Source organism: Camelus bactrianus, chromosome 19 (genome assembly GCF_048773025.1).
Source record: "Camelus bactrianus isolate YW-2024 breed Bactrian camel chromosome 19, ASM4877302v1, whole genome shotgun sequence".
Classification (NCBI taxonomy): Eukaryota; Metazoa; Chordata; class Mammalia; order Artiodactyla; family Camelidae; genus Camelus; species Camelus bactrianus.
The window spans coordinates 9,188,495-9,202,211 of NC_133557.1; the positions used below are offsets into that span (position 1 = coordinate 9,188,495).

The 13,717-nt window shown below is 41.6% G+C and overlaps 1 protein-coding gene across 1 annotated transcript in view; it reads right to left on the reverse strand.

Moving 5' to 3' along the window:
* PSMF1 (proteasome inhibitor subunit 1) overlaps positions 1-13,717 on the reverse strand; it is a 33,458-nt gene that overhangs the window by 19,012 nt on the left and 729 nt on the right. Inside the window, exons 2-3 of the mRNA XM_010960929.3 lie at positions 7,870-8,022; positions 6,323-6,405 (exon numbers count right to left, since the gene is read on the reverse strand). Coding sequence (XP_010959231.1) covers positions 6,323-6,405; positions 7,870-8,022 — 236 coding nt within the window. The remainder of the gene's footprint in view (positions 1-6,322; positions 6,406-7,869; positions 8,023-13,717) is intronic.

A 13,717-nucleotide genomic window follows, 5' to 3' on the forward strand; every position in this document is an offset into this window, starting at 1 on the left:
GAGGGTGTAGGGGCACAGGGCCTGGACTGCCTCTCCTCTGTACCCTCCCCACACCACCCCACCCTCAGCCTCATTGTGTGTTCATCACATGTCATGGGGAGGGTCACGGAAGGCAAAGACTCCATGGGGAGGATGAACCAGGTTCCTGGTCCAAGCAGGCAGAGCTCTGGCGGATTAAGGTCTAATTCTGTCACTAATTCAGGGGCCCTTAGAATGCTGTTCTGGGCCTCTCTTCTCTGCCTGTGAGACAAGCAATGTAAGCTCTAGCTGAAGTGTTGAGGCAGACTGAAGTAACAGGGAGTGGGCAGGACTCTACAGAGTTCCTAAAAATCTGGTGTTTTAAAAAGAGCCATATCCTGGGTCAAAAAGCAAACCTCATAAAGGTAAAAAAAAAAAAAAAAAAACTGAAATCATACAGAGTATGTTCTCTGACCACATGGAATCATACTAAGTATCAAAACAGGAAGGAAGTATATAAATACATGGAAATAAAGCAATACAATTCTAGATAATCCATGGATCAAAGAGAAAGTTTTGGGAAAAAATACAAAGCACTGAATAATAATAAAAATACAACATATTAAAATATGTGAGCTTATAGCTAAAGCAGTGTTGAGAGGAAACTTCATAGGACTAAATGTTTACATTGGAAAAGAGTAAAGAAATCTTTCAGTTGAAATTCTAACCTCAAGAACCCAGAAAAAGAGCAAATTAAATCCAAAGGAAGAAGAAATAAGGAAATAATAAAGAACAGAAATAAAGAAAAGGGAAAAGAGAAAATTAATAAAACAAAAAGCTGGTTCTTCCAAAAAATGAATAAAATTAATGAACTTCTAGCAAGATAAGCAAACAAAGAGAAGACACAAATCACTACTGTCAAGAATGAAATGGGATATTAGAACCAATCTGTTGCTATTGAAAGGATAAGAGAATACTAAGAACAACCTAACTGAACAACTTAGAATAAACTAATTCTTCAAAAACCACAGACTGTAACATCTTAGCCAAAACAAAACTGATAATCTGAATAGTTCTACTAAAGTAACACAATTCATACTTAAGCATCCCCCAAAAGAAATATCCAGGTCCAAATGATTTCCTCGAAGATGCCTACCTAACATTTAAAGGATTAACACCAATTTCCAGTCACTTGCAAAAAAATGCAAGAGGAGGGAACATTTCCCAACTCATTTTATGAGGCTAGTAGTACCCTGATATCAAAATCAGGCAAAGAAAGTACAAAAAAAGGAAACTACAGACCAGTATTTCCCATGAATTTGGATGCAAAAATCCTCAGCAAAATATTAACAAATTGAATTGATAAAAATATAAAGAATTATACACCACAGGATTATTGTAGGTATATAAAACTGGATCAATATTCACAAATTCCTACCACATCAATAAGCTAAGAAAAATCGTATGATCGTATCAATTGATACAGAAAAGGCATCTGACAAAATCCAACACAATAAATCCATTCATAATAAAAACCTCAACAAACAAACTAGGAATAGAGGGGAACTTTCTCAACTTGATGTAGACCATCTACAAAAATCCCACAGCTAACAATATATTTAATAATGAAAGAGTACTTTGCCTTTAAGACTGGGAACAAGGCAAGGATTCTTGTTTAACACAAAACTGGAAGTTCCAGCTACTTCAATAAGGCAACAAAAAGCATACAGATTAGAACACAAGGAATAAAACTGCTCCTGTTTGCAGGTGACATGCCAGTCTACCTTGAAATTCCCAAGGAATCTACAAAAACAAAACAAAACAAAAAAACCCCAAAACTGCCACACTGAGCTCAGCAAGGTAACAGGATACAAGATCAACGCACAAAAATAAATTGCATTTCTATATACTAACAATGGACATTTGAAAATCAGAACAACAAGAGAACACCATTTATAATCACCACTAACATCCCAAAGGTAATGACAAAAACATGTCCAGGATCTATATGCTGAAAATTACAGAATGATAATGAAAGAAATAAAGTAAGACCTAAATAAATGGAGAGACATACCACGTTCATGACAAAAATGTCAACCTTTCTCATTTTAGGTTTAATGATCTATAGGTTTAATCTGACTCCTATCAAAATCCCAGTAAGGTTTTTTATAGACAAAGGCAAGTTTATTCCAAAGTTTACAGAAAAAGGCAGAGACTCTAGAATAATGAAAACTATCTTGACAAAGGAGTGGGAGGAATCATTGCACTCAGTATTAAGGTCTACTATATAGCTACAATAATAAATACTGTGATACTGGCAGAGGAATAGACACAAAGATCAATGGAAAAATCAGAGAATCCAGAAAAAGACCCACACAAGTACAGGCAACTGATTTTTAATAAAGTTGCAAATGCAGTTCAATGAAGGAGTAACAAATGGTGTTGGAGCAATTGGACATCCATAGGCAAGAAAATGAACTGTCTCTAAACCATACACCTTATACAAAAGTTAATTTAAAATAGACCACAGACTTAAATTAAAAACATAAAACTATAAAATGTTCAGAAAAAAATAGGAGAAAATCTTTGGGATCTAAGAGTAGGCAAAGAGTTCTTACATTTGATACCAAAAGCTTGACCCATAAAAGCAAAAACTGATCAAATAGCTATCAACAAAATAAAATACTTTTGTTTGCAAAAGACCTTGTTAAGTGAATGAAAAAACAAAGTACAGGCTGGGAGAAAACATTTACAAGCCAACTTCCAACAATGGACTTGCATCTGAAATATATAAGGAACTCTCATTAGTCAACAGGGAAATGCAAATTAAAAACACAATAAAATATTACTATACATCAGAATAACTAAAATAAAAAATAGTGATAACACCAAAAACTGGTGAAGACACAGAGAAACTATTACTGGTGGACATAGAAAATTGTTTGGCAGTTTCTTAACAATTGAAACATGCAATTACCAATGAACTCTTGGGCATTTGTTGCAGAGAAATAAATATTACATCCACACAAAAGCCTGTACATGAATGTTCAGAGTACTTTTATTTGTAACAGCAAAAAATGAAACAGCTCAGATGTCCTTCAACCAGTGAACGGCTAAACAAACTGAAATTCCATGAATACCATACCATGAAATACCATTCAGCAATACAAAGGAACAAGCCACTGATGCAACAACTCAGATGGATCACAAGGGTATTATGCTGAGTGAGAAAGGCCAATCCCAAAAGCTACGTACTGTATGACTCTGTTTATATAACATGTTTGTAATGACCAAATTTTAGAAATCGAGAATAAATGATGGTTGCTGGTGGTTAGAGGTGGAGAGAGGGCGTGGATGTGGGTATAAAAAAGCATCAGGAAGGACACTTGTGATGGAAATGCATTATGTCATTGTATCAATATTAATATCCTCATTGTAATATTAAGTACAGTTTTATACAATATTATCATTGAGGTAAAATGTATAAAGGATACAAAAGTCTCTCTGCAGCATATCTTACAACTGCATGTAAGTCTACAATTACCTCAAAATAAAAAGTTTATTTAAAAAATAAATGTATTATATAACCATAAAATCATTGAGATTAGACTAGATCAATGGTTTCAGGTTTTCTCTGGCACGGAAGGCAGACCAGGGAAGGCAACAGAGAAAGCCAAGGGGATGGGGAACAAGGATCTCTATTTGCTGCCCCTACCCTTTCCACCAGAATCCTAAAGAACACTGTGGTTGAATAAAGAATGCCAAGCTTAAAAAGTGTAAGATCTATGATGGTTTGGAAGCTCTAAGGGCCTGTGGTCCATATGTCTCTACAAAGATTAGGTTCCTACTTAGAACACAGAACTCTGGGCACAGTGTTGTTTCCCTGACCAAACTGGGGAGAGGGGATAAATCTAACTCCTCTTTCCTTTCGGATGAGCTGTGTGTGATATAGGTGGAAGGCCTTCGATCTCCCTACGTAAGAGGTTTACCTGTAGAAGTCAGATCTGATTCAAAAACTGCCAAGTCCTGAAGAAGAAGTTATCACATGATTTCTAAACTTTAGTAGAACTGCCATTTCCATAGTAGCAAAAGACAGCCTTTCATCCTAAGAGGCATGGCAGGAAGGAACAGGTTTATACTCCTTAGCTAATCAGTTTGCTCAACTAGGAGCACAAATTCCTACCTGGAACAGACGTGCCATGCCAGGAAGACCTAACAAGGAGGGCCAGATGGAGGAAGGAGGCCAGAAGTGGGCAGCCCAGTGCTGCTGGCAGAAAGGCAGAGGAGAGAGGGAGGGTCTTATGATCAGGAGGCAGATCAATATCCCAGCTCTCAGAGCCTCAGTTTTCATGGAGGTGATTCCTGGTGATCAGATTTTTTTCCCTTTGCATATTTATTAAGAACTGGGCCCAGCACTAAGCATTCTGTGTTGACATTTCATTTCTTTCTCAGGACAACATTCTCAGGTAGTAGTACAATTGTCTTATTTCACAGTAATCAAAAACCAAACCAAAACACACACCAACATGCACAGAACCCTAACAAATGTTATTGAAAAAAAAGAATGGAGACATTACCACCATTTCTTGACGTACTGCTGAGAGGACTAAATCCTTTAAGGAGCATGAACAGCCTGGTGTACAGGCCTGGCTGCTTCCAAGGTTTTGCCAGTTTCTCTCCCAATGAAATTCTAGAATAAAAAGTCAAGAGAGAGACTGCACTTGAAGTGTCCCTCCCTTAGCCCCTTAAGGGGTGAGGTGGGGTCACGGTGTGGGAGCACCCAGATGAGCAGCTCTGCAAGGCCAGGCCTGGCCTCACTCCACTCCTTTACTCCTTTGTCCACTATGTAACCTAGACTCAGACCCTGCCTTCAAGGAGATCCCATGCTAATAGGTGAGACCAACTCTAAGAAGTTAATCATAAAATACCCACTTCTTGAATGCTTCAGAGGTTGTCTCGAACATCAAATGCGGGGGGACCAGCGGAAGCTTCTCTGAGGAACTGACATGCAAGTGCATGCAATGTATGATACTTGGTTGTATAATAAAAAATACCTCAAACCTAAACCAAAAGACTAGGTAAAAAGGACACTACTGGAATGACTGCAGAAATCAGAACATGGACTGTGTATTAAATGATACTAATGTATCAATGCTACATATCCTGAGTGTGATACTGTATTAAGGTTATACAGGAGGACATCCATGTAAGAACAAGGAGATACATGTTCAAATACTTACAGGTCACGGTTCATAAAGTCTGGAAATAATTCTCCAATGGTTCAAGAACAAAAAGCATACAGAAAAACTAAGCAAATGTGGCAAAATGTTAAAAATTTGTGAACTTAGGTGATGGGTATGTGAGTGTTTACTGTAATATTTTTGCAAACCATCTTTTCTGCTGGGTTGCAAATTTCAAAATAAAAAGTCAAGAGGATGAGAAGTCAGATTAGAAGACAATATTTGCAAAACAGATATGATTTATGACTGTTATCCAAAATATACACAGAACTCCTAAAACTCAACTATAAGAAAACAACTCAATTAAAAGAATGGGCCAAAGACCTGAACAGACACCTCACCAAAGAAGATACACAAGTGGCAGATAAGCATATGAAAAGATGCCCAACATCATACGCCATCAGGGAACTGCCAATTAAAACAAAAACTTTTACTGTTACACAGCTGTTAGAATGGACAATATCTGAAACACCGAAACACTGACAGGATGTAGAACAAGAGGAACTCTCATTCACTGCAAGTGCAAATGCAAGATGGTACGGCCACTTTGGAAGACAGCTTGACAGTTTCTTATAAAAGTAAACACGTCCCAACACCACCAAGAATGAAATTTCAAGAGTGAAATTTGGGTGATAATGTGTTTTAGCATATGTTCATCACTTACAACAAATTACTACGCTGGTGCAGGATGCTAAGAGTTCAGGGCAAGTGGGAGGTTCACCGGAACTCTCTGCACTTACTGCTCAATTTTGCTGTGAACCTAAAACTGCTCTAAAAAATAAGTCTATTAAAAAAAAATTAGGGGGTGGAGTGGAAACCAGATTAGGTATATTTTTTCCCAGGATCTCACTCTAACTCCACTGACCTGGTCCCATCTCTACCCTACAGGGGTAGATGTGTGGACTCTTGATTGCAACATGTTACTTCATGTGGCATTTGCCATGTGACTCTTTTCTTCAAATAAATTAAAAACAGAAAAGAGAACTGAGAAGTGACTGTGCCCAAGAGAGAAGGACTCTTCTGTTAACCTTCCTCGATTCTCTGGACACCTCAACTCTGTTCCTTACATCTGGCCATTGGTTCTCTCTTCTTTTTCCCAGGGAAAAGTCATCACTTAGAAATACCTGTGGAAGTCAATCAGGTGTTCTGAATCGATATAATCATTCAAGTTCAGGGTCAAGTCTGACACTTGCTGTGAGCCACATTCCTAGAAAAATGAAAATAGAAAATGAGAGACTGGGGTATTTCTGGTCTAGTGAGTGAGGGGGCAGGTGGGGAGAGAGGAACAATTTAATCATCAACCTAAAGAAATACATATGTGCACAGAGAGACACACATAAGGACTGTCTGTAATAGGTGAAATACACTTCTAATGCTTGAGAACTTCTCTGATTTAGGGTTATGCCTTTCTGAGGCAGAGCCCAGAAAACCTACTTTCCAGGCTCTTTTGCAGCTTGGACACGGGCATGTAACTGGGGCACCAAATGGATGCACGACTTCAACTTGGAGATGGGCAACATGGATACACAAGCCGAGTAAAGGGCAGACATCTTGTTAATGAGGGCAGCAACAGAGGCAGCAGGGGTCACAATATCAGTGGCTCATGAGAAGGAGCACCAGGGTTGGCAGTCAGCCAGTACCTAATGCCCTGGGGTGGTGGCAGCAGCAGTGGTTTGGGGCAGTGCACTGGAAGTCCAGCCTTGTACCTGTTTCTCTGGCCCTTCCAACAATTCAATGAGCTATCTCAGTTCTTTTAATAAACCCAACTGTTTAAATAAAAACCTGAGGGGATTTTGTTGTTTATAACTAAGAACCCTGTCTGATACAAGATCTAAATGTTCATCAAAAGGGAGAGGAAGAAATAAATTGCAGTGTTATGGAATACGACACAGTGGTTAAAATGAACAAGGTACAGCTATATGCATTGTCATGTAAAGGCCTCCAAAACATACTGGGTAAAAAAAAAGCAAAGCGCAGCACATACAGACTGCATGATACTTTTATATGAACACAGACAACCAGGACAAAACTTCAAAAAAGAGAGTCACTGCCCTCATGGCGGTCGCAGTCCAGTGGCAGAACACAAATATTATACCACAGCACAAGTAAGTAGGTTAATTACAGACTGTGTTACGCACCAGGCAGGTAAATAAGATGATGAAGCAGAGGCATAATTTAGATTTTTCTGGCAGATGAAAGTAAGCAGTCAGGACCGATCTTTTTGAGTAAGTGAAAAACGAGGAGTCAGCAGGCTACAGGAAGGGATCTCTGTGAGGTGGCAATGGTGGAGAGGAAGGGCTTTCCAGCACAGAAAGCAGGGGTGTAAAGACTCCAAGGCAGCAGAAAGCTAGGCTTACCTAAAGAACTACAAGTAGCCCCCTGGGGCCACAATAAGCTTTTTTCTTTCAGGTTGTCTCTAGATGGATTTACCTTAATTTACTCAAGCACCCTCCTGTGATGAAAAGTCCCTCCTTTTACAACACTAGGCAGTGATATCTCTGAATACAAAGTGTTTCTATATTTAGGGTTCTGGCCTCAGAATAGAGTTCCAAAGCAGGATCACTGGGTAAAGGCTTCACAAACATTTAGGGCTGTTGATCCAATGGGTTTCAAACAGGCGATCCCAAAGTCCACGCCCACCAGCAGACCCCTCCGTGTGCTAGAGACTCACCAGCACGTTGATGATCATGCTGTTCTCCACGGTGACAGCCTTCACAAGGAGCTTTCTGGACCCATCCTTAGACTCATACCGGAGGACATACAGGTCTTTATTGTTGTTCCATTCAGCTGGCAGCAGTTCTGATTTCTTATCATTGGGACCGGGCTGAGAAGACACCAGAAATGAGAGGAGGAAGATCATGACCTCAGATCTAAAAAGGACCTTACATATAATCTAATCCCACTCCCCCACTTCACAAATGAGGACACAGAGGTCAGAAGTAAAATGTTCAAGGTCCTAGAGCGAGTTAGAGGTCTGGGGTCTCTGAAATCCCGCCCCAGTGCTCCTTCCTCATATCTGACTGCTTTGGTGACATAGCACTGGAACCTGTCAAGAATCTGTAGCCATGGTTTAATACTAATCTCCTGACCATCCCTCTGCCAAGAATAAGGCCAATCATCTCAAGGGATACTGTGAAATCCTAAGACAGTGCTTCCCAAAGTCTGGTACTTGGGCCATCTGCAATAGGATCAATGCAGTGTTGACTAAAAATACAGGTTCTATGTACCCCTCTTCAAACTACTATAGTGGTTTAACAAAAATTATGAACAACTTTCATATAAACAGAAAATATAGCATATGTATAAGATTAAAAAAGAATTATAAAATGGACATCTATGTATCGACAACCAGCTTAAGAAACAGACCTTGGCTAATTCTGCTAAAGCCTCGAGTAGTGTACCCCAATGAAGCTTCCTCCTCCTCCCTCACGGGTAATCGCTAGTCTGTATTTTCAGAGATTTCTTTACTTTCCCTTATAGTTGCATTGCTATACACAAACCCTAAAAATATATTATTTCAAATGTCTTTGAATTTTATATAAATGGCATCACTTTTATCACTTGCCTTTTTCATTCGATACTATTTTGAGGTCCATCAATGTCAATGCACTTTATAGTTGCCTCACCGTGTAACATTCCATTGCTACACAGGTCACAGCCTCACAGCGTACCACTGTGTGAATACGCTGCAAGTTACACACTCACTTGTTGATGGACATTTGGAGTATTTCCAACTTATTGACTTTGATATTATAAACACTGCTGCTATGAACATTCTCGTACACATCTCCTAGTACACATATGGATGAATTTGTACAGGGTATGCCTAGGGGAAGAACTTTTAATTTATAAGATAAAGTCAAATTGTTTTCCAAAGAAGTATGGATTTACACTCCCACAAGCAGTGTATGAGAGTTCTTGTTCCACGTGGTCAGCAACATTGCTGCTGTTCAGTTTAAAAATTTTTGCCAACCTAGTGGGTGTAAAAATGCATCACTGTGAGTTGTGATGTTTTCCTTTAAAAAAAAAAGATAATAATCCTAGAACTTTCCTTTTACACATTAAGTTTGAGAAAAAATTCTCAAACTATTTCTATAGTAAAAATTAATACAGTGATTTCTGGGGAGGGGGAAGATTTCTTAAACAAGATCCACAAAAGAAAAAAAGTGCTGTCTTTTGACACTGCTCATAATTTAAAGCTTCAAATGAACAAAAGACACTAGACAAAGAGAACAGGCAGCCCCGGGCTAGGATGAGCTATGTGCCATGGCTGCAAATGAAAAGAATTAGTAACTAGTACAAAAAGAGAATGCCTGGAAAATGAACAATAGACAATGGGAACCCACTTGAAAAACAGGCAAAAGGTATAAACAAGCAAAAGATTAGAGCAGCTAACAGTGAATAAAGGGTTGTTCAATTTTACCAGCACTCAGAGAAGCGTAGGCTGAAATATGAGATACCAGGTTCCACCCATCAGACTGCTTTTATCCATTTTTCCATTTTTTGCCAGGTGTTCGTGTGGGTAAGAGGAGAATGACAACCTCCTGGTGGCGAGTCACACTTAAGACACCCCTCTGGAGGGCAATCTAACATTCAGTGTAATTAGATGAGCCAACACCCCATGACCCAAAACCTCCACTCCTGGAAGAAATTCTGTGCAGGGAATATGACAAGGAATCATCAAAACCTAGTTCTGGGCACCCAAGGGGAGGTAAAATGCAAAATATGCTCACAGTGGAATACTGTATAACAGTGAGAAGGAACAAACTAGATCTAATGGCAGTATTAGAGATAAAAGTAAACACTACGACTTAAAGAAAAGTCAAGAAAAAATAAGATTTACAGCTGGGTACAATTTATGTAAAAAATTTGAAACACTAAAAACTATATATCGTTTTCACAGATCCATAGTTCTACAGCTAAACATGGAGCAAGAGGACTGAGAAGATCTGTATTCATGAGAATATAGTGGGAGAGAGTGGGACCAAAGATGAAAAACAGCAGCAAAAGACAAAGGTTCAACAACCCAGACCTCATACACCCCAATGACAACGGGAGGCCAGGAGTGGAGATTGTGAGCCTCTCCTCTTGGGTCACCTCTGGGACTAAGGAATCAAATGGAGGTTGGGGAGAAGTGGTTCCAAATGAAATTCAAGATGTTACAACTGGCATGGTTTCAAACCTGGCAGAACGACAAGGAAACTCAAAGGCCTGAAGCAGAGAAAGGAGAGTGATGGAAAACAAAAGTGAAACTTAATCAGTCCCCTCTGCTAAGTGAGAAAGAGAAATGATCCCCACCGCCACCTGGGTGAACTTCCCGTAACATGTTTAGTGCCATGGATTTAAAGTTTACTCTGGAAGCCAAGAATCTGATAACATGTCTTTGTTCTATCAAGGGCCTCTGAATGTATATTTATATCCTCCATGTACAGCACTCAACCAAGTAGAACTTCTTCTTGGAATATAAATAATTCAGCCTACTTACTATCCTATAACCTCTGGTTTCCAGAGCAAGAGACAATCCTGGGGTCTGGTAAGGCTACTGCCTCTCAGTGCAGTGGAACCAGTGGTCCCCAGTTCAAGGGCTGCCCTGATATGGGAAAACAGACGGCACTCAGAGAGACTGGCCCTGGTGATATCAGGTCAAACACGGCATTCAACTCTAGACTGGGACATCAAGTATTAGAATTTCCAGAAAGCTACAATTGGAAAGTACCCAAAGTACACAGTTGGATAGCTTAACTTAGTCAGATGGAAAAAAAATCTAAGGGCCGAAAGGGGCTGAGAATTGCCCCAGGTCATGGCAAGTCAGGTGCAGAGCTGGGTTTGGCATTCAGAGCTCCTGGTTGCCCAGACTATGGCTGGAGATTTTTTTCCAACTAGGTCCACAAGACAGGCTTCCCAAAAGTAAAGATAGTTGTCCCCTTAGGCAAAATCCTGGGGCTGGAAGCATTCTTTAATGGCCATGAGTTCATTTCAGTGTCCCTGGCTTAAAATGCATCCAAAGATCATTTTGGGCATTCTCTCATCATAATCCTTAGATTCCTACAACAGCAAACAAAAGTCTCTAACTTAAGTCAATAGCCATCTCTACCCTCTTGCCATCTAAACCACCTGACACAGCTGTAAAACTCTTGTGAGGAGTGGTGCTGACTTCAGTAAAGAAATCCAAATTCAAATACTGCATTGCTCTTCTAATCAAGCTTTATGTACACAACTCCCCTGCACCAGAGGAGACAAAACTAAAGAGAAAAGCAGACAACTTCACTTTCTATTTAACTGTCAATATATTAAATGAGCAAGTACACAATTTCAGGACCTTCCTCTCTCTCTTATCACCCCCAGAAGGGTGGGAAGCAGAAGTTAGGCGGAGAGGCAAAGAAATATATTTTGAACTTGGCAAACACTGAGGGTCTCAGCTGGGTCTGCTGGCCCCAGGCTAGAAAATTAAACCCTCTCTGAAGTAAACTAATAGGAAAGATGCTCCTCCAAATGGCTTCCACTCTGAATGAAAGTAGACTAAGCAGAAATGAGAGGAGGACGGGTGCAACTTGAGCTCCAGAAACACTTAAAGGGCAGAGAGAGGCAAAAGCACGCACGTGCCACACTACTGTGCACGGCACAAACGCCCACCCCCGGGGGGGCCTGCACGACCTAGCGCTAGGGTGGACAGATAAGACAGTGGGCAGTGCCTTCTAAACCCCTCATCCCCACTCTCGCTGGCCACCCCTAAGAAGTCTGGAGCCAGCATCTTTTTTCTGGCCTGCATGAACTCAACACATGGTACCATGAACAGAGTGGAATTGGATGGACCTTTGGGATTCAGTCATCAGCCAATGACCTACAGGAAATGATGTCCCAAAGCTGCCCAACTGACTCAGACAGAGTTGCTGACAGGATCTGTGAGGGGACAAGTGGTGGGAGTGGATGTGCAGTGCTGATATGTGTCTGTGGAAGGGGAGAAGAGCAGGGAGTCACGCAGGCCCTTTGTAACAAGCTCCTGGTCCTGGGGGACAAGCTGCTAACGGTATTAGCTGACAGTAAGGAGAGGGGCACATGAGCAGGGGAGAGAGCAGGGCAGACCTGTTAGGTCTGAAGGACAGGACAAGGGGTGTGTGTGTGTGGTGGTGGGGAGCTGAGAGCCAATGAGGGGCCCCAAGGTTACCCCCTCTCCAATCCCATTGCCTCCCGCACCACCGTACACATCAGCTTCCTAGGAAAACGTCCCAGGAAGAGATGAAATGAAATGCGTGGGGCAAGTGAAAGAGCTGTTAAAGATTCAAAAGCTGGAATGGGGCAACTGAGGAGACAAGGTTTCTGTGGGAGAGCCTATGCACCGACAGGGGACACCTACCACTCGTGAATGTGGGCCCCACCTTTACCTGGTCTTAAGGTCTGAAATGTTGAAAGGCAAGGTAAATGGAACAAAGTGCAGGGTGAACAGAAAGGCCGGGAACAGAGGCATCAGGGAGGAAGAAATGGTTCCTGCTTCCAGCTGTCTGTGTGTGTGTGTGAAAGGCTGGTCCTTCTTTTCCAGCCTTATCGCCAATCCTAGAGTCCGTGTGAGGCATGAAGTATACGTGAGCCAGGAGGTGGTGGGGGAGATAAGAGTGTGTATCTGGGGTCCCAGTGAGCCACTTGAGGTCTGGGGGGAGAAAAGAGCCAGAAAGCCATGACAGTTCTTGTGATTCTGATTCCCACTGGCAAGCATAAAATGTGAGGGGGTGTGGTGGTCGTGGTCACTAGTTCTAAGGGATAGAGAAAGGGGGCAGTGGGGGTGGGGTGGAGAACCTGGCTCTAAGAGCTTGGGATATGTAAACCGTGTTTGAGGAGGGATCCCCAAAGCTCTGTGTTAGGAGAGGAAAAATTAAGATTCTCAATGTATACCTGAGAAACTAGAAAAGGATTAGGGAGTTAGAGAACTAAAGTAGTTAGAAATGAGAGTAAGGTTAAAATCTCACCATAAGATGAAAGGAGTGAAGAGGAAAAGAGTGAATTGCTCCCCAGAACAGGTCTAGGTTCTGAGAGTGAGAACAGAGCGACAGTGACGGACAGGCTTAGAGTCCCGAGTGTGTGTACAAGAGACAGTGGCTGGGAGGGTACTTTCTCTGATGTGTACAATGACGTGTGGAGGGAGACTCAAGGGGAAGGGGCAGGGAAGATGGGAGAATGCTACAGCAAGGAATCAGTGAGGTAGGCTAAGCCCAGCAGTCCTGGGACTGTGTGGGGATGACAATGAGGCCCCCAGCTGTAAGAGACAGAGCCTGAGGATGGGAGAGCAGGAGGGGCTGGTCCTGTAGGGGCAGCTGTGAGGAAGGAAACTTACTTGGCCCTCACACCCAGGGTGCATGTGTGTACGAATGTGGGAGGTGGTTGTTTCCCAGAGCCTGAGTTGAAGATGACAACAATGAATGGGCTGCACTGGGCCCTTCAGTAAAGGCTGAAGGGCGTGTGAGTTCTCTGGGCCCTTGACTAGAGCTGAGTTGGTCCAAGCTCATCCCTATACCCGTGCTTGGATC